At 51.0% G+C, this 26,404-nt stretch overlaps 1 protein-coding gene across 6 annotated transcripts in view; it reads right to left on the reverse strand.

Moving 5' to 3' along the window:
- Positions 1-26,404, reverse strand: part of EHMT1 (euchromatic histone lysine methyltransferase 1) — a 92,936-nt gene that overhangs the window by 61,219 nt on the left and 5,313 nt on the right. For 2 of the 6 annotated variants that reach the window (XM_065737640.1, XM_065737629.1), the window contains exon 1: positions 926-1,023. The exons of 1 other annotated variant lie outside the window; for it this stretch is intronic. In XM_065737640.1, the coding sequence (XP_065593712.1) occupies positions 926-988 (63 nt within the window). In that variant the 5' untranslated portion in view covers positions 989-1,023. Of the gene's footprint in view, positions 1-925; positions 1,024-6,523; positions 6,578-17,792; positions 17,859-26,404 lie in introns of those variants that run through there. 3 more of the 6 variants (XM_065737637.1, XM_065737636.1, XM_065737639.1) reach the window with 3 other exon arrangements.

A 26,404-nucleotide genomic window follows, 5' to 3' on the forward strand; every position in this document is an offset into this window, starting at 1 on the left:
ACCAACAAAGAAAACAGCACACACACGCACACACGAGCGTGGCGGGGCCAGGAGGGCTGAATTGTATCTAAATAAACTGCAGGCCTGGGCCTCCTGCCATGACACCAAGCACGGATGTTTCATTTTAATCAGCTGCATGGATTGCAAGCTACTACCAGGAAAAAAAAAAAAAAAAAAGAGGGTGAAAAACACCCCCAACATTGTTTTTCTTTTTTTTTTTTATTTTTTATTTTCCTCTTGGTTGAATAACATGGCTGTTCCCTGCAGGCTCAGCAGGGAGCCATAGGCCGCAGCCAACACAGGGCCTCCAGACCTGAGCTGCTGCCCAGGGGCCCTCCGCTCTCCTTCCCCAGGGCACTGCGGGGCCCCCGGCCTCTGCTCCTCTTGTAGACCCAAATTTTCCAAAGATCTCATGTTTAAAAAAATAATAAAAAAAAAGTTAAATATATATTTATTATTATTATTTAAAAAAAAAATCCTAAAAGAAATAAATGTAAATGCCATCCCTCCAAAGAAGCCTCCCCAACACAGAAGGCAAACAAAAGATCCAGAGCCCAAGCTTCCCCTGAGCCAGGTAATGCCAGATGTACGTGCAAGGCCATGGAACAGAACAAAGTCACAATCATAACAACACAAAAGAGCAGTCAAACGCTGACAAGGCAGCTCCAGGCTGCTCCCCAACCTCCCCAGCACCCTGCCCCACGCGGCCGCCATCCTGCTGCACTCCCTCCCTCGCACAGGGCAGAAGAAAAGAGAGAATTGACAAAAAAAAAAAAAAAAAAGAATCCAGCCATGATTATCTGAACTGTCTTCCTCCTCTCTGAGGCTTCTCCTTTCCCACCTGGCACCAGGCTGCCTGCAGCCCCAACCGGAGGGACGCTGCTATTTATGAGGTATGGGAGATGGACACTGCGAGCTACTGTACCTGCAGACATCTGTGGTCTTCTCCTGGGGAAGACTCAAAGAGTTGCATATTCCAGATCCTCATGAGCAGTGATTCAGTTTCTGCTCATGTGATAAAAGCTCCCTCTACAGAGTGAGCATGCCCAGAGGAGACCATTTCACTGCTCCCTCCAAGCTGCAGCCATTTCACAGAGAACCTGCAGGCTCCAGCGTCCATTGGAGCGGCGATCAGCCTGGGCATCCCGGGGACGCCCCAGTAATGCAGATCATCTGTCAACTTTCTGACAGGGTGCCAGGCCTCAAACTGATCGCCTGCCTGGGAAAAAAAAGCCTTTTAAACCCAGAATGTGTTCTGTTTCAGTGGCCTTCAAGAGTAGCCCTTGTCCACAAAAATAAAAAGGGAAGGGGAGCAGGGATGGAGAGGGATGATGCAGTATGGCATGGGGACATCCCTGTGCTGCTTTTGTTTTGCTTAATCAAGGGTCTGACCTGTGAGGAAGGGGACGAAGGCACACAGGTTATACTGGTTAAGTGTGCAGTGTCCAACTGCAAGTGGATTCGAGATGTGACCTGCTGAGCTGAAGGGGTGCTGGCTTCCACTGTGAGGATTTATAATACAACATGACCTGGAATGACCAAGCTTAAGAGCATATCACAGCCACGATCATTAAAAAGAGGTAAAAAAAGGGGGGAAAGCATAACGAAGTGATAGAGCATGCACTGCGAGGTGCAGTAGCTCTGAGCTCAGCCTATGTTGAACCATATGATACATCTGGCCTAGCGAGCAAGATAAAAGAACACTTTAGCTTCAAAATAAAAGTGGTTTGTCTCTATTCTCCTTAACAATTAAGCACAAACTCTTGGCAACGTTTGCATCTGCTCAAGCTCCCGGTGAAACCCAAGCAGTGTGCAGGAACATCTGCAGGCACAGCTCGGCCTGGAAGGATGCAAGCACAAAGCTGCCTGTGGGGGTGGCAGTGGGGCTGGCAGTGCAGTGCCCCATGGCTGCAGGGCTCCCCACATGGGGTGGGACAGAGAAGCCAGCCAGAGGAGGCGAGGAGGAAGAGGAAACTCAGATATGGGCCGTGGCACCTCCTGGCTGCTGTTGGCCAAAGCAAAGCTGTTTTCCATGAAGTCAGAACACAGAAGATGACTGTCTCTGAGGCTGTTAAAATGAAGACGAGCTCAGTGTAGTGCGTTGCAGTGGGGGCAGGGAACAGCCTGTGCAGTGCAGGGGGAAAAGCCACGGAAATCCAGAGTGAGGTTCTGAGAAGCCCAATGAGAAGCTCAATGATTTTATTTGTTTTGCACCTTGCACAAAAAGCAGGCATCCAAACTCACACCTCCAGCACAAGCATGAAGCCAACGCCTGCTGTGCTCTACCGTCCCCTCCTCCTCTGCTGAGCAGCGCCAGCATGTCCTGCTATTGTGTCAGCATCAGCGAGCCACGTTTCCCCAGGACCAAGCAGCTACTTCACCACTGTGTCCATGCAAAGCAGTGATAGTTAAAGTAGCAGGAGAGCCTGCCCTTGCTCGGCTTCAGTTGCAGCGGTAATATTTTTCTCTCTGCACTCTGAAGAAGTTTCACTACCAAACAGTTAAAACGCACAAGGCTAAATGGAGATGACAGAAATTCATAGGGAATGAATATCTGAGGTGACAGCAGAAAGCAAGGATCTCTCCTTCACGCAGTGGGGCTTTCATTCGGTGTAAACTTTAAGTTTTAATATACATAAAATGAGATTCTGCTGGCTTTCCTATCCATCTCAGAAAAGCAGAGAGGTAATTAATCGAAGACAATCCCCAAAACCTCAAAACAAAAGCAACAAGAACCGGCTGCACAGACTTGAGTTGCATTATCCACAGCATCAAAAGATTACTGTACTTCAAACCAAAGATGGCTTTGTAGGAGCGCTGCCTCTCCTTGCAGAGTGAAATTACCGAGCTTCCATTAAAAACACCGAAATAGAAACAAAGATATTTCTAAACGCAGAGCCGACGAGGGATCACAGCCAACATCCCTTCTCAGACAGAAAAGGACAGGGAGCCGTCCTGCAGCGTGCGGTCTTCCTGCGCTCCCACCGCACCCCAACGCTACAGATGGTTTTTTTTTACTGCCGAGGTTAAAAATACACCGGGAGCAGAAGCACCCAGAGACACTTTGCACATCCCTGAACGTACTAAAGATGTGTTCAACAACCACGGGGAGCGGGCTGGTGCAGGCAGTTCCACAGTCACTCCTTGGATCCGCACCATGCCTCCATCTCCCCAGGGCCGCAGCCCCATCTCCCCACTTCCTGAAGATCTAAGCCCTCTCCCATCCAGTTCCCACAAGACAGGAAGCCTTCCCCCCACCCGTGACGCAGGCTGGCACGTCGCAGGGATGCACAGTTTAACTGTTCAGGAACTTGCTGCCTGCAGAAGCCCACTGGCCTGCCTTCCCCTCTCCTGCAAAACGAAACACGGCTCCGACATGGCCGGGGAGGGGGGGCTGCTCAGCTGTGAGATAACAGCAGCCTGCAGCCCATGAAGTGTTCCCCTTTACCCCTCAAGGACTCCCCACCAGTTTCTCCACCAAAGCATGCTGGACAGGGTAACACTCCCTGTTTCCAAAGACATCCCAGCGGGGCCCATAGGAGCACCCGGGATGCTGACACCGAGCCTCCCTGGCCTCAGCTCCCCCACTCAAAGCTTGAAAACCCCTTTCAGAAATCTTCCCAAGACGAAGGCAGCAGCACAGCACAAAGGACACTGGGTTCCTGAGGGCTTTTGCTTAATTACACCATCACACATGGCATTTTCACAGCTCCCTTGCAGCGGAAACACAAGTGGGAGGCAAGGGGAGATGTTGCTTTCTATAGGAAGAGCAATATTTAGCCCTGCAAAACGCAGGGGTTTCTCCTCATTTTCACCAGGCTCCTGTCTCAGAGCGTCCATCTGCTCATAGCTGAAGCTCCTTTGGGGCCTCCTCAGGAGTTATCCCAAAAGCACAGCGAAACAAACCACCCCCAGTAAGGGGCTTTGGATATACAGAGAGCATCGCTGCTGCAATCCCGAGTTCTTTCTGCATTGCCAACACTCTGAACACGCCTCCTTCCCCCCTCAGTGACCATTCACACCACTTCCTAAGCAGAATGCCCATTCCCAGGACACACTGATTGTCCTCAGCATCCCCTGAGAGCCAAAATGTCCACGTCCAGCCTCAGCTCACAGCTCTGAAGGAGCGTTCACTCATTAATGCACACTGCCTTTCAAAACCTGATTTATTATTATTATTTACTACCCAAATCTTTTCAAGCCATCTCCCTTCCTCCCACTTTTAATTTCAGCAAACTGCCTTTTGTTAACAGAAAACACGAAACATGCCACAGGACACTGTGTTGACTACATCTCATACACCAAAAGGGAATTAAAAACAATTTTAAAAGGCAAAGAGAAAAAAGAAGACAAATGAGATGCTGTTGTCAAGAGACATTGAGAGGTAAGCTCTCTGGAAGATGTTGCTATGTTTGATAAGAATATGTGCTGAGCATCACATTTTGGGGGGCAATCCTAGAACTTTATTTAGAAGCGTGTTGGTCAGACAGCTGTAATTCAGAACATACTGAGTCCTAACAGATCCCAATTAGAAACTCCTTCAGCTTTAACTTAAGTAACCACAGCTCCTTCTATTTTGGAAAGCAGAAAACACCATTTCTCCCCTTCATTCAGCTACCGCACATCAAGAGTGCTCAGGGAAGGTGCAAACATTGCTTGCACAGACCATCTCAGCAACAGCAAGCAAGCTTTTTGCCTCAGCCACGCTCCCTGTTTGCTCAGCGAACGGTTTATGGGGTTGTTTGGGGGCTGGGAGATGGGATGGGAGCAGCACAAAGCAACGCTGCTTATTAGCAGTCCTCTGCCAGCAGAGCAGCAGGAAAATGGCCGCTCACATTCAACCTGGCTTCTGCTGCAGCGCGGGGCTGGAACAGCAGGGCTCTGCCCACCAGCCTCACGTGCTCACAGCTCCCTGTTCTTTGACCTCACACCTCTTTTTTTTAAGCATTAAGGGCATTCACGTGAAAATAAGCACACTCTTCATTGGGAGAGAATGAGCTCTTCGTGGTGTTTTTCTCTCCCTCCCCAAATCATGAGCTCCTGCATCGCAGCACCGCAGTTGATGGCTCTATAAGCGATCCCACTGACATTATACATTGCTGCAAGGAACAGAAGGAGCAGATGAACTCTCAGAAAACAAAGCTCTTGCCTTCATGCAAATATCACCAGTTAAGAAGAGCAGAGAAATAAAGCAAGCATGATGTGCGTACAGAATTGGCTCAGATGAGGCTGCTTTTCAGCAACTGCCATAAGGTGGCAGTGGGTCTTTAAGGCTACCTTGCACCTTTCACATAGGCACAATAGGAAATTGTCACACCAGTGGTTTTCAGCATCTGAAACTGTTTAATCAGATTTCCTCATCAAGGGAGCCAGACCGTACGTGAAACCTTGGGTCCGAGATCATTTTAGTGCCAGAGTCACACAAGGAGAAAAAGCCTTGGGACCAAATTGGAAAAGCTGCAATCGCAGCCCCCATCTGAGCCAAAATAAATGAAAACCTTTTACTTTCCGTGTATGATTACAATGCCATTTATTTTACATAAACGCTTCTCTTTGTGCATTCACCCAACCACAGACAAACCAGCATCCATTAACAGAGTGCAGCTTGCATCCCCAGGACGCAGGGACTGGAGCTGGCTTTCTGCTGGGACTGCCAAAACCAGCCCCTACTGAGCTGGTCCCCGCATGGGAGCTGAGCCACGCGTGGCCGGGGCTGGGCCTTGCCCTGCCTGACTGCCCAGAGGAGGTGCTGGAAGCACTGTGCATGCCAGCAATGCGGACCCAGGCAGCAAAAGTGCAACGTGGTCACTTCACAACACCGAAGCCTGCACAGCATGCCTCACCTTTGCTCAAACCACACCAGCCCCACTGGGAACACCCAACAGCACCTCTCCCATGGGGCACAAAGGCTCAGCAGTGCCCCCACGCAAAGCCATGGTCGGTTGGCACCTCCCAGCACAGCCTGCTGGCACCAGGGCTGGAGAGGGCTGCAGCCATGCACACAGCGCAGCTGCCTCGCATGGCCCTGCTCCTTCCCCCAAACCATTCGCCAACACATTAAACCCAGAACGCAGCACATGAATAAAAACTAATCTCAGCCAAAGGAACAGACACGCAGATTCCCTCCTTTCCTTGCACATTTGGAAGAGCTGATTTGGCAAGATTTTGTTTGCAACCCTTGGAATGCAGACCAAGGAAGGGAGCTGGAGTTTGACGTTCCTTCGCCCTCCCACGATCGCAGACAGATCTCGGAGCAGTGAGCAGGTCCATGCCCCGAGAGGCCTCCCATTAACGATAATTAGTGCCTCGCGTGGGGAAGGAGCAGCCCAGCGCTCCCTGCAGCACTGGCGGCCAGCCCAGCCCCTCGGGGCCACCACCCTGGAGCTCGCCAGGTCCCTGCTGCATGGAGGCTCACCAGGCAGCCGAGGTCAGGATTTTCCAATCTGCAGGAGGCAGCACAAAGCCAGCCCATGGCAGTGGCAGAGCTGTGCAGAGCCCGAACCGCTTCTGGCAGCTGCCCTACCTGGGCACGTGGCCGTCCTTTGCCCGTGGGCCTGCTCCTCCTGCAGCCACGGATCCATCTCCCTCTATGGGTGCAGCTTCCAGCCCGGAGCATGCTCAGTGTGGGCTGATCTTCAGCCATTACAGAGCTTTGATGACATGTAAGCCGAAGGAAGTGTCATTAGCAAAAGGGGAAGAAACAGAAAAAGGTGTGGGATTCACTCTGACCTCCCTGCACCTATCAGCATGGCACGGCTCTGGCTGTGGGACCCAGGTGTGCTGAGCCTGCCAGCACTTTGCTTTACAGCAAAAGCAAGGCAAACCCTGTCTCAGCAAGCCTCGTGCAGGGAGCGAGCATTGCCTCCAGACTCTGAAGCCAATGTCTTTCACTTTGGGCCTTCAACAAATTACAGTATTTTCACAAAATGCCATTAATATTCTCCTCCCAAAAGACTTCAACCGCTGCTTTAATGCAAACAGCGCTTCCATCTGTGTTAAAGCAAACCCTGCACCGACCCATCCCCGTACCCCCGACAGCGATTCCCAATGAATGTGCAAAAGCAGCATGGAGGATGAGGGGGAGAAAACCTACAGTACAACACCCTTCCTGCGGCGTTGTCCTAAGAACCTGCATTTTAAGGGGGGCTGGTTTTAGTGCTCCAGCTCTGAAGCCCTCCATCCTCACATTTCCAATTGTTCATGTGGAAGGAATGTTTCAAAGCAGAATAAACAGAGGACTTCTTTCCTCCTCTCCAGTTTTCCATACAACAGCACGCGCACAGATGCAACACTGAAGTTCACTGGGTGCTTCTGGTGCGGGAGGATTACAGCATGCACGCTTCTCTGCTCCTTACGGACATTCCAGACTCGCAGAATCACTTCAGTTGAAAGGGACCTTAAAGGCCACGTGGTCCCACTCCCTGCAGTGAACAGGGACACCCACAGCTCCATCAGTGCTCACAGCCCCGTCCCCTGACCACCAACCCCTGACCAGGTGTTGCCTGTCCCCTCCAGCTCACACAACTTCTTGAGAAAGGAAATAGTTTGGAGGAAAGCTATGCAGCCCATGGCAAATATTGGCCACCACTCCCAACCACTGCACAGTTCTGTTGTCGCGTTGGGCCCAAACTAAAAACTGCTCTGAGTGCTCAAATCCATGAAGGATTGGTGCTCAGCGTCCGGAAATCCTCACTGGCACTTCTGCCATGGATGTACAGCACTGCTTCAGTGCTGAGGGTGTGATTCTCCAAAGGAGGGCTAACAAAAAAAGCGAATCAACAATCAAAACCTCAATCGAAGCTGAACTTCAGAACACAGTAAGTAATAAGGGAATGGCAAAAATGAGCTCTTTGCCTGAACGAAGCTTCCAAGGCAATCACAAAAACACCTCGAGATTGCGTACAGCGCAGTAAGCCGCGTTACCTCTGTGAATTTCATCAGCACGCCTGTGTCAGATGCGCACCGCAAACAGCTCCACATTCCGCTCTCCCACTTGAGAGATCTCCACTGAACTCGATCTGAACACCAACCTGGAGCTTTTCAGCAAATAATTCGTGATAGCAAAGTGCTGGCGTTCACATCCGACTTCTGGATGCAAAGCAGCCCCTTGTGCCAAGCACTGCGAGTCACGTTGTACTACAGCACTTATAGAGCACAAGGCATCTGGCAACGCGACCCGCGATAAACCACGGCCATTTGGAACACAGCACTTAGCTGCCCTCACACCTCTGCTTCTGCTGCCCTGTTTCCTCAGAGCTTTTACCCCTCGGTGCCCCCTCCCTGGGGATGCTCACGGGGTCACTCGTTTGCAGGGCAGGGCACAATCAGCTCCGCACCGCTCCAGCCAACGCCGAGGCACCGCGTGGCTGCCAAACCCTGCCGACAAATTCTATTCTCATCCTCTCCCCTTGCCTTTAAATTGGAGGTGGTTTAAAAATACTATTCAGACCATATCATCCTGAGGCATGTCTGCTGAATCTAGCGGCGTTTGCATCTCGCACAGCTCAAGCATGTCGAGTTTGTTTCCTTGGAAACAAAGTCCAATTTGCAAGCGTTGCTTTCTTCCTCTTTTCTTTTTTTCGTGTAATGAAGACATACCTGTAGCCCTTATTGATGCAAAGGAATTAAAGCTGCTTCACATACCAAAAAGTTCCTAAGAACTTCATTATTAATACATTTTGCTAATGAACAATTGGCTTGATGCACCAAGGGAAAGCCGGTTCATCGCTATTTAGAAGTCCCTTTTTCCCCTCAACAGACACACTCTCAAGACATGGCATTCGTATTGTCTCCTTGGGGAGCGGAAGGGAAGAAAAGGAAAACTGGATTCATTTGCTTACCCTAGGCTAGGTACAGAGGCTCCAGGGAGGAACAATCTAAGGGAAATCCTGCACTGCTCCTAACACACCACTCCAGGAGATGCACCAGTACTGCTCAGCTCACGCCTCCTTCACACAGACTGGACAGTGAGCACACTGGCCAGCTTCAAGTCCAGCTTCTTCTCATTAAGGGAATGCATCAGCACTTGAGTGGGGAGTCAGCCTTTCCGTGCACCGTAGCTGTCTTCCCAGTCCAGTCCGCTTGCATTGAAGGCTGTAAATCCTACAGCGATGACATGCAACCTCTCTGGGTGGGCAAGAAAGAAGAGGGAGGGCAAAACGTGCCACAGCTGAGTTACCCACAGCCTGCTTTGCAAACGGATTGGTACCTGCACCTACCAGAGCCTCATTGTGAATTACAACCGCTTGGTGCCTTTCAAAAACCTGTCAGAAAAGGAGTAAAATGGACACCTGTGAGAACAGCAAATAAAATTATGGCTCCTTAAACACGCTGTCCTGGGGCTGAGCAGCATCGAGCCCACTGCCCAGCACATCCAGCTTGAGCTGCATGCAATCTCAGATGGAAGTTACCTTAACATCCAAGGGAGCGAGCCTGGCTCTTTGGCATCAGCACCAGCACGTTAGGGAAAGCCAACAGAGCTGCTCCAGCAGAAACTGACAACATGAACAGCGTCCATCCCCCACATAAAGCCCAAAGCCACATCATTCCTGCCCCTGGAGCCAGTTTTACGACCGCAGCCAGCAGCGTGCCACCAATGGTGGAGCTTCTGAAGGCCACAGCTTGGGCTCCATTCTCTGAAGAACTCACTTCACCAATAGAGCAACCTTGCTGTCCTCCTGGACGTGCCCACAGTAGGATCAGCACACTCAACTGTAAACAGAAAACACCAAAAATTACCCTGGAAATGTCAGGCAGAGCCACTCGAGAGCATCTCACCCTGCAGCCTGAGATCTGAACCTCCACGCACTGCCCTTCAGGAGTGGATGGACAGCACTGAATCAAATCCTCCACTATGTATAGGTTGGTATTGTAATTACTGAGTTTTATCCTAAGCAGTGCCATGGCCTCAGAGCTTTGTATGCTGCTCTAGCCAGCATGAATTCTGGAGGAAGAGCAAGGAAAGCAATCTAGCTCTTCCCAGCCAAAAATAGAGCATATACAGGAAAAAGTATCTAAACATCATTGAGCGAAACAGAACCAGACAGATGCACTGTGATTTGCTTAAATATACTGCAACAGTAAAGCAGCCATGACTTCTTTATTGTATAAATTTATAGCATCTCTGTTTTTTCAGAAAAAACTGAGGCTGTGGGAGAATTAACTGCTGCGTTTCTGGAGTGGTCCTACACAAAGGCATGGAAGAGTGCAACACAGCCAGAGAGACCCAGCAGCTGATGGAGCTGTGGGTGCCCCTGCTCGCTGCAGGGACTGGGACCAGTTGGCCTTAAGGCCCCTTCCAACTCAAACAGTCCCACGATCTCACCGAAACGCAGCCTGTTCTCACGGAGGCTGTAAAGCAAAGTTTGACCTTAGACTATAAAAATGCAAAAAGAGGCTGCGTCCATTGCGATACACGGACAAAAGGGAGAAGAACTGCTTCATAAATAGCACAATAAGCACAACATTTCCTGCAGCGGTGATGCTCACATGGACTGCTCTGGAGATAAATGCCAGGACTGAGCATTCACACAGCACAGCTAACCGCGAGGAGGGGTGCCTGCAAATGGGACCTCCTGCAGAGGTCTGAGTGACAGAGTACCACACAGAATGGCTTGGGTTGGAAGGGACCTCAAAGCCCATCTACTTGCCAACCACTATATCCAGCACCAGCTCAGGCTAATCAGGGCCCCATCCAGCCTGGCCTTGGGCACCTCCAGGGTTGGGGCAACCACAACCTCTCCTTCCTGCCCTAAACAACAGAAATCCTGGCTCCCTGCAGCACCAGCCCTTCCCACTCATCACTCCATCAAGATACGGGGGCTTGGTTTTTGTTTTTGGTTTTTTTTTAATCATTTTATAATCACTGACATAAAGGGCAACTAAAGCAAATATTCTGCAACTCCGTGCCCAACAGCACAGCCAGAACATACTCAGAAAATGGGTTTATTCTCACTGCAGAATCCCAGCATGGATGGGTTGGAAGGGACCTTACAGCCCCCCAGCCCCACCCCTGCTGTGGGCACCTCCACGGGCAGCAGTGTCAGCGCCTTGCTGCAATCTGAGTCAAGAATTTCCTCCTCAAATAAAAAATGTCCTCCTCCTTTCTTCTCAGACCCCAGACCTCCGCCCCCTGCCCCCGCTGGTTCTGCAGAGAACATTCACAGCAACGTCCTCCACTGCGTTACGGTTATATTTTCAATTTCTACTACCGTAAATCATTAATAATCCCCGCTCATCATCACACCGTTATTATTCTTAAAATTAAAATAATACAGGAAATTGCACCAAAGCTTCAGGTTTTGAAAGACATAAACCACTGCACATAGAAGAATGAGCTTTTTCTTCCTTTAGAGCAAAAAAAAATAACAACCTAAAAGCCATGCTTTCAGGGCTAAATTCTGAGCCCCCACACCGCTGTGCTGCCCTCCCTATGTCTGATGTCAGCTCAGTGGGGGCTGCAGCCCCCAGCACCCCCAGATCCATCCCACACGGCCACAGGTCATGCAGAGCAGGGACACCATTAAGTGCTCTCCATCATTCCTGGGAAATAAAAGAAAATAAATTACGCATCGAGCGATTAAAATGTGCAAACATTTTGCTTGGTGTTCCGACTGCCACATTTAATATTGCGAGCAGTATCCAGGCCAATATTGTTGCTTAATTTAACATAACTGGATCCTGAATGCATTTCTAACAGATTAAACCACAGAAATATCCACATGTTTTAATGGGGATTTGGCACTGCTCACAGCCAAACAGATTTCAGCAATATTTTTGGACTACAGATTCTTTCAGAAGAAAAGAAAGCCCAGTGCTAATGTATCTGCATTCCCTCCGTCTCCAGCTTTCTTTTTTTTTTTTAATGATTTAAGTGCAAATTGGAAATACGCAGTGCCATTATAATTCCAGCAACATCTGGACAAATTCTCTTTGCCTCGTGGAAGATTTCGGGCAGCCCAGCAGAGGCTCTGTCCACGCTCAATGCAGAACGGCTCCTTCTCCATCCGCACGCTTCACTCTGAGCCTGTAGTTTCTATGCCAACAAGCATTTGTACTCCTTAAAAAAAAGCACAATGAGACGTGGGGGGAGAAGATTTAAAATGTGATAAAGAGTTTTTGCTTGGTTGGTTGGGTTGTTGTTTTTTTTTTTTTTGGTTGGTTGGTTGGTTTTGTATCCTCTTTGAAATCGTCCATTCCTCGTTTTTCTGGGGTTTTCTTGGGAGGAAACCACAAAAAGGCACAACCGCCGTCACCTCTGCCATGGCGGCTTTTCCACCTGCACCACAGTAAAGCAACGAGCCGCAAAGAAAAGCAGAAGGCCCACTGAGCCTTACAATCACAGCATCGTTTGAGTTGGAAGGGACCCTTCATGCTCATCTGGTCCCGCTTCCCTGCAGCCAACAGGGACACCATGGCTCGATCTGCGGTCCAACCAACACCTAAAAACATAAACACATGCACCCAGATATGTAATACGTCTTTGTGAGTACGTATTTTACGGTATCAATACCACCTACTTCTATCTCTCCCAGCAACTGCTCTACAGTGAAAGCAACAGATCTGCTGCCTCGAAAAAGGAGTCCTACAGACACAGCCCTACTGCAGCACTGGGGTGCAATGGTGCACAACTACACCTCCATCCTCTGCTCCAGCATGCACGACCTGCACAACCCCTCACAAAAGTAGATGGCAGGAACTCCCAAGCTGTGCTCCAGCTCCACAGCTTGACCTTCCCCGTCCTGCACACAGGGTAAAAAGGCATTCAGATCTTTCCTCCACACTGTGGAACGTGCCTACAGAACAAGGCTGGAGCTGGCATAGGCCGGTGTGCTGACACTCACCTCAATGAGCTAGCAGGAAACTGGTACTGTATGAGCTGGAAATACCACGCCACTTCAGCAGCGGATCGTAGAACACTGAAATCAACAGCAGCTTGCTATGGCCACCAAAGCCCTCTGTCTGGAAGAACTCTTCATGCTATGTGCAACAACCCAATCACGCTGACAGCAAGCAATAGCCATCCAGCTTAAGGATCAACAAAATGGGATGGTTTCATGCTGCAGCCAACACCAGCACTCCTGCAGAGAGGGCACTGCACGGGGAGTGACCCTCCATCAGTGTGCAGCAAAATCAGTGCCCATTGGGAGTGAATGTTCTTATCTATTTCCCAAAGTTTGTTGGAAGAAAACCAGAACCCAACCAGAGGCAGCCTCAGTGCTCCCTGTGCTCTGGGAAGGCCACAGACAAAGAGGTTGGGATAAAAAATAAACGTGCCAGGCAGTAATATATGAAATTCCCTTCCTCAACCTACACACCCAGAAAGGCTCCGATTAGCTCTCGGATCCATCTCTGCATATTCCAGCACCTTTGAGCCTTTTAAGGCAGTGCTCCAGCACCTCCCCACATTCACCAGCTCACACCCATCAGTCAACATCCCAAACAGCGCAGAGCCGGGTGGGCTGTGAGCTCAGGGCTGCTGCAGGGCCAGCACGCTCCCATCCAGTCCTTGATGCTCCAGGCACCGACGGGCAAACACAGCAAACCCAAGGACGACGCTCCCCATTAACGCCAGATAACTGTAAGGATTCAATTGCGGGCGGTCCATCTTGAGAGCAAAATCCTACACAAGACTTGCACTATCTACTGCAGCAGGCATGACCCCATTTTAATATGCAGAAGGAACAAAAAAAATGGTAATCCTACAGAACATGGAGCAAATAGCACTCTCTGGGACTACTTGAATACTGCCCTATTAAAATACAAACATGTTCCTACCGTAGCTCAATGATTTTAAACATCCACCATCTTTTCATTTCAGGTTTTAAGCGTTTTGCCTGGCAACTCTCCGAAGGGCAAACCGTTATGGAAATAGGAAGACAATTAATTTTCCTTTATTCTGGAAGAGGATTATTGGAATAAATAAAATAATCAGCTTAGACAAGAACACAGTTCACAACTTACGAAAAACAGAGCTCTTTCTTTTCTTTGTATTTATTTGCAAAGAAAAGATTTCCTTGGGTGGAGTTTGAAAGGCAAGAGCAGAAGTTTGGGAGCCAAATAACCTTGGACTGTGAGCTCATAGCTATCTGTCTGTCTTATCTATCCATCCATCACTGCTGCGCACCCCAGCGTTTCAGGGTCCCCTCCTATCCACACCCAGAGAATGTGTGTCATGTCCATTGAAATGAATGAATTTATCCAGATGTCAAGCACTGTAGGAGGAATGAGGTTTGAAACCCAAGCAGAGGAGGGCTGCGTGCCGATGCCCACCGACGAGTGCCAAGGAGAGATCTCAGCACTGGCAGCACGAATGAACTGCAGAGCCTTCAGGTGCATGGTAGCATGAGAGGAAGTTGTCCCTTATGAGAAATTCTGGGGATAGCTCAGGAAGAAGCGCACTGTCGTTCCTGACAGACTCCTCTAACGAGCAGCACAAAGCACAAAAATAGCACAGAAACTTTGGTTCAAGGTTGCTACGGCCTCAAAAAAAGGAAAGAGAGGTAACTGATGGAGGCACAGATCCCTGGGAACACAAAGGACTGTGAAAGGACTGACAAATCAAACTGATGATGTGGAAAATCAGATGAGATTATGAGCTGCTCAGGTTAGCAGGGAAAAGCAGACTCATGGCTCAGGATGGGCTATGGGGAAGGCAAGGCTGGGTGTCCCATACACCTGCGCCTGGATGCATCCCCCTTCCTTGCACCACAGACCCAGTTTTCCCAAGCCTATTGTGTGGGTTCCTGTCTCCAACACTCAGAAGTCTAAACATACGCTCTCCACACATACCAGCTCATTAAGCCTCACCCACTATGGGAATTGAGTTATCCTACTGATTTCACAGCCAGGGTATGAAATGCTGCTCCTTCCTCCGAGCCTGAAACTCCCCTTATTAACCCCCAGGGATGTGGGGTGGGAATCCTCTAATCCCAGCTGCTTTCCAACCTGCTGGGTCAGCTCTCCAGGGCCCCAGCAGCTCTGGGCACAGAGATGCTGCTGCAAGAGGGAGTGCTGAAATGCTCAGGAAGGCACGAGATAAAACCGCTCCCTCCCAAGCAAGCCCTGGTAAGGCACGAAGACAGAGAGCTGCTGGGCCTCCCAGCAGTGAGGATTCATCACAGTGACTAATTACAAGGCTCATACCATAATGCCTGGTTTTAAAGTCATTAGCAACCGACTTAAGGTTGGCTGAAGCATTTAGAAGGAAGAGAAGCGAAGGCAACAGGCTCTGAAGTGGTCACTGTTTGAGGAGGGCTCGGTGCGACGCACTGCCCAGCTGTAACTCCTTCCTGCGATGGCCGCACTCACACCAGGCTTCTTCAGACACACCTGTGAGACTCAGTTCCATCTGCTTCTGGTTTAAATATTACTACGGTCGCAAATTCAGCTTTCCGTTCCTCCACCGAGCGCAGTTACGATGACGGAGAAGGGACACAATTGGACACACGTGTGGGGTTTGGGCAGAAACCAGAGCCTGTTATTCCAGGCAGTGGATCCCCCTGAAAATCCGAGTTCCACATCTCAACAGAAGCAGCACAGCCGCACATCCCCTGCGGGCAGCACTGCCCCTGCAGCCCCACTGCTGGGATGCACAATGCCTCAGTATGGCTTTGGGGTCTCACCCCTCTGCTCTGCCCACCAGCACCTTCCTGCGTGCAGGTAACTCTGACAACAGAGCATTTTCCCCATTTTCCTCTAAAACAAGAGGAGGGCTTCACTCTCTGGCCTTGAGCCACAGGGCATGGCAGAAGGAAGCAGTGCCCGTGTCTCTCCCAATAACCCTTTACCTGTGTGCTGGTGAGCGATATCTCCCCATGCAAGCGATGTGGGTTACACCAGCGAGCAGAGGAAGCCTGAAGCCCACGTGCCAGACCCTGCACTGACAGCAGCCCTCCACCCGCACAGCCCCGGCTGATGGAGTACCTCTGTCACGCCTTGCTCAGAAATAGCCTTTAAGGTTTGTTTCCATGCTCTTACATCCCCCCTTTTTCAAACCACGAGTTCCCAGCTCTTCAACCAAACGCACCAAATTCCGTCAGATTTTCACTGTTTTTCTCAGAACTGAAAATCCCTTCACACGGTGTCAACAGCTAAAGGTAAAAATCCAGATCAGCCCACACCGAACCACAGAGAAGCACTGCTGATCCCCACAGAACCACGGCCCTCCAGGCCACGCTTTGTTCTCATGACTCCCAAAACTGCGCTCTGAAAGCAACGTCCCTCCCATTATAGATTCACATGGCTGTATCTCCATCATTTTCCTTACCCCCATCAAAACGAGGATATAATTAATCCATCTTCAATAAAAATTACAATGGTTTTGAAACAACAAGAAACAATCTGTGTGCATTTGGTAGCTAATTATTCCCCCTACACGCGCACCCAGCAATGTTCCCAAAGCCCGTCCTCGGAGCACACACCGGCTGTGCCAGCCTCAGCTTCTGGAGGGGAGGAGAAAAGGAGGGACAGAGCTAAAAACCTCAACACTGGGCTGGCAATATTGTCGTCAAGTACGCAGCATCCCCAGCTCAGCAAAGCCCATATCAGGATTGCCCTCCTGAAGACTTCCAAGAGCTTTAGCATCCGCCTGCAAGCCAACAGCCACCCGTGGAACCTCCGACACTGGCAAAATCATTGCATTATTATTCCCTTCTTCGCATCACTCCGAGGAAACACTTTCCAACACCACACACAGATCCTGCTGCCGCTGGATGTGAATTTAGCGCTGGGTGACACCAGGACAAGCATCCCAACCATGCAAGATGCAGATTTTCACTGGCAGAGACAGCACAGGAGCTGCACCCTATACAGTTCGCTCCTCGAAGGGGTGCCACCCTTCCACGTGCACAGCCCTGGATGGAGATTTGCTCACGAGTGATCTTGAGCAACTGGAGCTGAAAGGGATGAGGTTTCTTCCAGCAAGGCACCCCAGCACCGTGCCCCACCCCAACGGTGGGTGCGCCTTGCTGCTGGTCCACATCCATTTCCTCACTGCTCAGCAGGATTAGCTAGAAGCTTCTGAGAGATCACAGAACGGCTTGTTTTCAAAGGGGCCTCCAAAACCATCCAGTTCCAACCCTCTGCTGCATGCAGGGTTGCTGACCAAGCACCAGACCAGGCTGCCCAGGGCCCCATCCAGCTTAGAGCTGAAGATGCAAGCCGTGGTGAGGGAACATCACCTCTCCCAGCCCCAGAACCACCAAGCCACGTGGGTACCACTGCTCTCCATCACTGTGCTTCAAGAACTTGGCCAACATGGACACAGAGCACCCAGGGCACCAAGTCCCATCCTCCAGCCAGGCTCACAGCACGGAGCTCCTGCCGCACTTACCTCGCCGCCCAGCCACTCTCAGCACCGAGCCGCCTTCAAGCAAAGCCAAAATACCTCAACAGTCCTTTCTGTCCCCATCTGACATGGGCTCGCAGCTCCTCAAGCATGGGGAGGAGCAGGTAGCACACAAACAAAAAGAAGGCTGTGGCTCTGTAGGCACTCAGAGCCAATCCCTTGGCACATTTTCTCTCCAACGGGTGCAGGAGGCATCGAATCCCGCTGGGTGCTGGGTGCCCCTGCACAGGGCTGGGTGCTGCCCCACCCCACAGCGCCGGGCAGCGGCCTGGCACTGCGAGAGGATAGCTTTGGCCTGGAGGGAAAAAAGAAACCACGACATGAAGGTCACCCATAAAATCATTCCGCAGCTCCCTCTTCCCCAGCTCTCCTCGAGAAAATCCTCACCAAAACCCTCAACCTTAAAGGAGAAACACAAAAAGACATGTACATTAATCCCATATACCTCCGTCAATTTTTTTCCTCGTGTCTTTAGAGCAGTTGTTTACTGCAGCCAACTGCAGAGAAATTACAGTAGCTTAACTCTCCAACTCCCTCTAAAGGATTAATCTTCCAGTGAGCATGCTCACGCGAGATCTTTTTTTCAGCAGTTGCATCCATTTCATGAAATGAGGGCTGCTGCAGACATGAGGAAATGCCATTTCAGGACGACAGGCGACGTTAAACAGCCCCAAAAAGAAGTGCTAATCCCCGTGAGGTTCCCGCGGGGCTCTCTGCTCAGCACAGCTCAGCCCCGGGTGCCCTTCCAGGAAGGGGGGGTGGCTGCTCTGCCAGACACGTTTTAAAGCTCAGGGCTTGGCTTTTCTCAACGAGCTGGTGGACAGCTCGCCCACCAAAGGACGAGGCACAAAGAGCCTCTCTTCCCCGGATCTCTGCCTTTTGCTTCACTTGTTGGCCATCTTTGCTCTTAAAAAAAAAAACAAAACAGGGAAGATAAAATTTGGGGCATGGGGGAGGGGGAAGCGTTCAGATGAAAAGGAACAGCTTGAAAAATCTAGTTCTCAACTCTGCAGCACAGAAGATAACGGAGCCCGAGACACATTTAACTCCACAGATTAAGGACCCATGCAAATGAGGATTTGCTGGTAGACAACAAATCCAGTATCTAAACAAGGCTGTCCACGTCACCTCGCCCATTCTTCCCCAGACCATTGTGGGTTATAATTAAACTGGTATCACTCCCTCACCCCAAAGAGCACGCCTCGAAGCGGAGCCTTCCTGCTGGAAAGAAAGCTCCAAAATTAAAGGCAAATATTTATGCTTCTGGAAGAGCTTCTTCCATTTTCAGCATCCCACGTTCCCGGGGCTGCTGCTCCCCTTCAGCTGCACGTCCTGCTGAGCAAAGATCTGAACACGTATTTCTTTCAAGTCTTGAGTGCCTTGGATGCTGTGAATCCCTTCTTACATTTTAGGCCCTGTGCATGAATCCACAAAGAAGGGAACATGTCAGGATAGTGTTAAATAAGGACGACGTCTGCTTTTTGAAATGAACGCTCACCATAGCGACCGCCTCCGTAAGGGATGATAAAACGTACGGTGACACTGGATGTTTTATTCTGTTGTCACCTAAATAGGATCACCCACAAAAAGGAAATCTGTTACTGTGCATCAAAAGGGACGCTTCGTTGTGTTTAGAAAGCATCCAAACGGGTTGGTTGGGATGCGTCACAGCACGGGCTGCTCAACCACCCCTCCCTGCACTGTCCTTTGGGGACCTGAGGAATGATGCTGCTCTCCTCCTCCCACTCAGCTCAGGTGGAGCTCCGGATGCTCCGAGGAGAAAGGTTTGGAGTCCCTGAGAACCCCCTGCAAAGAGAAACCCCGGGTTTAAGGCAGGGAGATGTGAGAGCCTCAGAGCAGGAAGATCATGTTCTGCATTTCCTCCTCTATGGCAGGATTAACCCAAACATGTAGTGGGGATATCAGATACGGTGTTATCCTGACCTGTCATCCCCCATTTGGAAACCAGTCGTAGTCCCTGAGAGTTTGGACTTTGAAGACCGCTATCGATTCTTCTTCAAGCAAACAGCCCAAGTTGGCAATCAGTCAATAATAAGCAATTACTCGACAGCCTCTTATCTGCAGATGCCAGCCCAGACAGCTCGATTCAGAGAGGCTGCAGGTCAATAAATCAAAACTGCTCTCAATTTTAAAATAGCGTCGTTTCAAAACACACCCAGCCTTCAACCTGGCTGAAAGAGCAGCCAGGACAGGGATCCAGCACTAGTGTACCACACAGCAGACAGGACGTGACGCGGTGACATCCACCTCCAGCGCTCCTCGTTTGGCGTGAGCAGCATGAAGGTTTCCACAGGATGCAGAATACGGAAGGAGGGAGCACAGCCCTGCTCCTTCGACCACCCTCCCCTCTTTCAGACTCAGTGCTGCTACATACAGCCAGGGGTGTCAACACGGTGCAACACAGATGAAAATCAGCCTTGCCAAAATCTCCCCTAGACATTTCATGCCCCGAGTGCAGACTGCCTTTCTAGAAAATGAACTCAGAAAGGAACAAAGAACTGCCCAAGTGTGGGCTGGAACCAGATGATCCTGAGGCCCCTCCCAACCCAAGCCATCCTATGATTGTCTTCTCTGATGATCCCAACTTGCAGGAGATCCTGGCACAATGGGAACTTTCCATCTGGCACTGCAGAACTTCAGATTGCTGATAATTTCACTCCACAAGTGCTTACATAAGTAACAAAAAAGGCCTACAAGCACCAGCAAAACTCAGCTACTCTCAATACGTAGTTCTGCTCCTGCTGCTAGCAGAAGGTGCCCTACAGGACAGCACATCCCCCACATCGGGTGTTAACTGCTGGCATAGCAGCAGGTACGTGAGGTCTGTACCAATGAGCCATATAGCACAGTAAATCCAAGACCCTCAGAGCCTGCAAAGCATTCTGCACGAGCAGGAAAGCTGCCAGAGGTCTAAGCAATAACAAACACGTAGAGAAGAATAAGGCAAGAGTTGGGAACATGGTGTCTCTGAGTGCAGGGGACTGCCAGGCCCCTAGCATGGAGGCATCTTGCTGCTTTTGTCCCAGGACTGAATATATTTGTACAGAGATCGTGACCCAATCTTACAGACTGAGAACTGCCTGTCAGATTCTAGCTTGCAAAACCAGGACACGTAGAACCCCACGGACCAAAAGGAGAGTGCCCCTGGGAAGTAGGAACAGCCCCAAGGCTGGCACTCACTTCTTCCCCTCCATCTGCCATGGTCCAAAGGCCCCGAGTCCAGCAGCTGTCGGGGGTCTGGATGTCCAGGTGAAGGGCAGCAGGCGGGTCACTCCTGCAGCCCTACCCAGCAGCTGCAGCCTGCCTCAGTTTCTGCCTTCAGCACCATGCAGGGCGCTGGGTTCTGTGCTTCGGTGGTGGCTGGGACACAGGAAGCTGTGGGAACCAGCCCAAAACCTGAAAGGGATTTCTCCTCCTCTTCTTACCCACAGAGCATCTGCAGGTGGCTTTTACACCATCAGCCTCGTACGCAACATCATGGCAAAGCATGGAAGAGAGCTCAAACAAAAAGAAGTGTTAAGTCGTAATACTGCAAAGCCACAAAGTGCCAGAGCAGCTGATGGGATCCCACAGACTGCACTGCAAACCCTGAAGCCAAGCAGAGCAATTTCCAAGCAGCACCTCTGCTTGGCTGGTGCAGGGCATAGCAAATTTCTCTCCCCTTCCACGTGTGCAGATGGATGCCAGGTCAGTGTAGCACAGCCTGAGATGGGCACCTGAAGAACTGCTGGAGGTGCTGGCTGCCAAAATAGCTGCTTCCTCACTACCATAGAGCTTTTCCAGTCATTTCTGATGAAAGCAATGCTGGCTGCACGACATGAGACAGCACGAGCCACCACCCACACCTCCCGTCCCATGGCGTGAATGCTTGAGGAAGATGCTCTGGTTGGATCTTAGAAGTTTCTTCTACAGAAGAGTGGAGGTGCGTTGGTACGGACGGCCCAGGGAGAGGTGGAGTCACCGTCCCTGGAGGTGTTCAAAGCCGTGGAGATGTGGCACTGAGGGATGCGGTCGGTAGGCATGGCAGGGATGGGCTGACAGCTGGACTTGGGGATCTCAGAGGTCTTTTCCAACCTGAACGAGTCTGTGATTTATGGTCCATGATGAGGGCTCCTTTTTTTAAGCCCACTGCATTCATCAGCACAGGATCCTGCTGCTGCCTTGAAGGTGTCAGTGCAGCAGAGAACAAAAGAGCTCCATGGCTCTGCAGAGGACATCATCAAAGAGACGGCAAGAACATGAAGCGAGACCCATTCACCTCTCTCAGAGCTGGGAGCTGCCATCCCCAACACTCGTGGAGGGCAGACTGGTAATTTATCCAGTCTTTCATCTCAGCACAAAACACCAGCTCAGCCCCCGTCTGCTTGCTCTCAGGGCTCTGTGAGCAGCCAAGGCTTTGCTCCTCTTGGTGGTCCATCGCTTCATGCCATGGGATCTTACAGGTGACTCTGGTGCAGAGGTGCATCTCACAGCAGAAACTCAAACTGGGTTAAATTCCAGAGGTTCATCGTGCAAGGAAGGCAAAAGAGACTCGAAACAGGATCTTCCCATAGCCCACTCAGCCATCTCATCCACGCGTTTGCAGTGAACACAGACGCTCCATAAAATAATCCTCAGTGCAGAATGGTCCCAGGATTTCCCTTTGGCCCTTCCACTGCCTCCAACACGGAGATACCACCAGATGTGTGCACACTGTAAACGTTCCCAGCTGGGGTGTGGAAGGGAGGACAGCAGCCAGCAGGCTCCTTCTGCGTGGCTGCAGCCCATGCCAAACCCACACAGGGGGGCAGATAAGGAAACAAACCTTTGCTGTATGTTGCTGTATGGAAAGGAACCTGAGAACAACCTTAATTAACAGCCACAGCTGTTCATCCTCATCACATGAGGGAACCGCCACCATCAGCAGCCAATGGTTATTTCTACAGCTCATGAAAACCAGCAGGTGTTTTTTGCTCAGGAGGGCGTATTTTCAACCAGCAGCCCCAGGTGGAGGCACAGCTCACACACGTACCATGCACCTGGGCTGGGACGTGCAGCCCCGTGTCCAAGCAGCATCCAGCATCACTGCCAGCCCACAGCCAAGGAACAGCTCTCCCTGTAAAGCTGAATGCTGCGGTACATTTGTAGTTATTACTCTCCAACACCAACCTACCCCTCTGTGGCCATGTGGCACAGCATCCCCATGTTGAAGGCACACACACACACTGCCTTCACAGCACAGCCCTGGGTTAAGAGAGGAGACAGCAGCCAGATAATGCAGCAGCTGTGGGAAGCTTAACCCAAAGCTAAACAGCACCTGAACTCACAGGAGGACTTACAAGAACTTTGATTCACATATTCAAGGAGATGAGGCAATGGCTGTATTCCTGGAGATTCGTAAGAAGAGGAGGTGCCTGCAAACCCTCAGCCTCGCTCACATTGCTTGACAGAAGCAGGAAAGCCCATTCTGCTTCACCTCTTGGGCAGTGCAGCACATGGGGATGCTCACAGGTAACAGAAAGCATCATCTACAAAGCTCTGGCAATGCAGAGAAACAGCCAGGCTGGAGGATGATCCTTCCACGCGAGGTAAGCAGAACACAGCCCTTGCAACGCTGTGCCTGGAGCCAAACAAAGTGACCCCAGTGGAGAATGAGGTTTCAGCAGGACTTACGATACGCCTTGAACTTCTGATGGCAGCCTGCTAAGGACAGGATGCTACCCAGGCTGAGCAAGAGAGACTGCAACCACACAGCTTCACTGAGCACAGAAGAAAAGGAAGGGCTGTGAATTCATGCCAAAACATGAAGAGCTTTTTCTCATTCAAAAATACAAAAAATCAAAGAGCTGAATTAACCGAGAGAGCAGAGATGTTCCCTTTGCCTTCAGAAGGCCAATGCTGGGAGGAACCCACACTGCACCCTCCGCATCCCCCCAGTGCTGCCATTCACCTGCACTGCACCCCACCTCCAGCTGCAACTGCTGTACTCCTTGAAAACCACATTAAAAGAATCGATAAAGACAGATGGGAACAACCAAACTGGAGAGTTTGGCAAAGCAACACTTGTGTTTTTTACAAGCAGGCCCAGCCTAGCAGAGTGAGCACAGAGCAGTGCCATAACTGCATGGGTTTGTTTGGGTTTAAGACACTGGGATAAGTTCTTATCGCACACAGGTCCTTGTCACCTTCAAAGCTATTTGGAGACAGGAGCCAACAACTCCTGCAAAGAAGTATAAGGCAGGAATAGGGCGTGTTGGCCTAGCTTAAGAATGTAATAAGAGGATACGAAAGACTTTATGGCTCGCATCTTCCAGATACAGTCCAACACTGCTATCAGAAACCCAAAGAGGAGGTGCTGGCTGTCTGGAGTCGTACTGCCTTTAATCACAAATACTTCAGAATGCTTTTCAAAAAGAAGTTTTCTGTTTCTCATCAGCAGGAGGAGCACATGGGGACCGAGGGCCTTCACCCACCCCACAGACCCAACAGAAAGCTCTACGCAGACACACACCTGAGCTCAGCAGCCCCAGGCAGAGTGGGTGCACACAGTCCAAAACTGAGCACACGATCCCAAAGCAGCGGGAATTGGCCGCTCTGGGGCTGGCAGTGCTCCCCAGGGCTGCACCTGCAGGCACATGGGATGACACGAGGACACAGCGATGCCAGCCCAGTTGGCAGGACTGCAGCCCCAGAGCACACCGGGCCAGCTGGGGCACGGTGGCTTTCCTGCAGGCACACATTCTGAACCCCAGCAGCAGACTCCGGCAGCCAGCCTTGTCTGGACAGTTCTCCCCCTTTGTGGCAGTTCTGCCTGCCCCACTGCCGGGCACGCTGTGAGCAACACTGCTGGGCAACTTTCCCCTCCAGGTTTCTGTGGGTTTGGATCAGCTTCTGAGCCCCTTTCTCATGGAACAACCTCTTTTTGTCCCTGTAATCTTCTGCCTGAAGGAGGGGCCACCACTGCAAGCTCTCCTTGCATGCAAGTCCTGCTGTCTTCCTGCACTAACGCTGCACACAGGGCACGCACAGGTCCTCAGCTCTCTGCTCCATATGCCAGTCTTGTTCAATACCTTCATCGACAACCTTGATGAGGGGACAGTGTCCACCCTCAGTAAGTACACCAGTGAAACAAAGCTGGGAGGAGTGGCTGACGCACCAGAAGGCCGTGCTGCCACTCAGCAGGACCCAGACAGGCTGGAGAGACTGGCAGTAAGGAACAAGATGAGGTTTAATAAAAGCAAGTGTGGTCTTGCACCTGGGAGGGAAGCAATTATCAGTACAGGTTGGGGCATGAGCTGCTGGAGAGGAGCTCTGCAGAGAAGGACCCGGGTGTTCTGGTGGATAACAGGTTGGTCATGAGCCAGCAGTGTGCCCTGGTGGCCAAGAAGGCCAATGGGATCCTGGGGTGCATTAAAAGGAGCGTGGCCAACAGGGCAAGGGAGGTGATCCTTCCCCTCTACTCTGCCCTGGTGAGGCCTCACCCGGAGCACTGTGTCCAGTTTTATGCTTCCCAGTTCAAAACAGACAGGCATCTCCTGGAAAGAGTCCAGCAGAGGGCTAGAAAGATGACAGAGGACCTGGAGCATCTCCCCTGTGAGGAAAGGCTGAGCAAACCGGGGCTGTTCAGCCTTGAGAAAGACTGAGAGATCTCACTGATGTTTATGATTATCTTAAATGTGGGAGTCAAAGAGACACAGCCAACCTCTTTTCAGCAGTCCATGGGGACAGGACGAGGGGAAATGGCCACAAACTGAAGCACAGGAAGTTCCTCACCAATGTGCAAAGGAACTTCTTCCCAGTGCAGTGATGGAGCACTGGAGCTGCACACAGAGGTGGTGGGGTCTCCTTCTCTGGAGACATTCAGGACCCACCTGGACACCGAGCTGTGCAGCCTGGGCTGGGAGCTGCTTTGGCAGGGGGTTGGACCCGATGATCTCTGGAGGTCCCTTCCAACCCCTACAGTTCTGTGATTGTGTGATTCATTGGTCCCAAAGCTGCACCTCAGCTAAGCTAAAGGGAAAAAGGAAAACAAACCCCAGGGATTTACCTCACTTCGGGACTGAACAGCGCAGTCAGTTTTTGCACTACTCTCATTGTGCACATTGCACAGTGCATGCTTCAGAAACTCTGGGAAATGAGCAGGTTACGTCCTGTGCTTGCAGAGCACCACCTACACTTACAAAGCAATAAAAATTTATCAGAAAACATTAACGAGCACCCAGCAGGGGAAAGGACCGTTACCTCATCTCTCCATGCGGACTCCGCGCTCGGGCAGCAGTCGGCAGCTGCACCAGCCACAGTCCCAGGGCAGGCAGACATCTGACTCAGCCATCACCATTCACATTCCTTGTTAAAGGCAGACTGTTGCATCAGGAGCACCTCTTGGCAACCCCACAAACCTCCACTCGTGGAGTTTTTGTCATTTAAAAGAGAACGTGGAGGATCTCCGGGCAGCCAATGTATAAACACACAAAGGCGAGGGGGGCTCATGCAATGGGCTCTGTGGCCACGTCTGCAAAATGCCAGCAGGCTGCATGCTGCTGGCACCAGTGCTCATGGGGAGGTTTGCTTTGGCCAGCTCGTGCCTTGCAGCAGCAGCAGCGTGGCTGGGAACACAGGCATCCTCGGCAGCAGGTCAAATTTTCCTCTGCTGGCACCCAGGAGTGGGAGGAGATAACTGTGCCTCTGAGGGGGATGTGCAGTATGGGTTTGAGATATCAAACCAACCAGCTTTGAAGAAAAGCTGTTTTAATCCAAACTGATGTGCTGTCAACGTACAGCTTCGTGAGAACAGGTGCTCAAGGGCCAGAAACCCAACAGCCAGAACGAGGGGGGATGCAGTGGGGATGAAGACTGTAAAACTCAAAAAGTAATCCCAGAAAAGTGGGAGTCGGGTACAGAGAGCACCGTGTGCAGCAGGCAGTCCAAATCCTACAGACCAGGGCCGACTGAGGACGTGGTGCCTGCAGCTCCTACAGGACACCTGCATGTCAGCAGTCACCTGCTGCATATTAAAGAGGCACTAGAGCTCCAATTGCAAACAACACATCCTAAAGC

Source organism: Cyrtonyx montezumae, unplaced genomic scaffold (genome assembly GCF_038088225.1).
Source record: "Cyrtonyx montezumae isolate F1298 unplaced genomic scaffold, pur_monq_1.0 scaffold_20, whole genome shotgun sequence".
Classification (NCBI taxonomy): domain Eukaryota; kingdom Metazoa; phylum Chordata; class Aves; order Galliformes; family Odontophoridae; genus Cyrtonyx; species Cyrtonyx montezumae.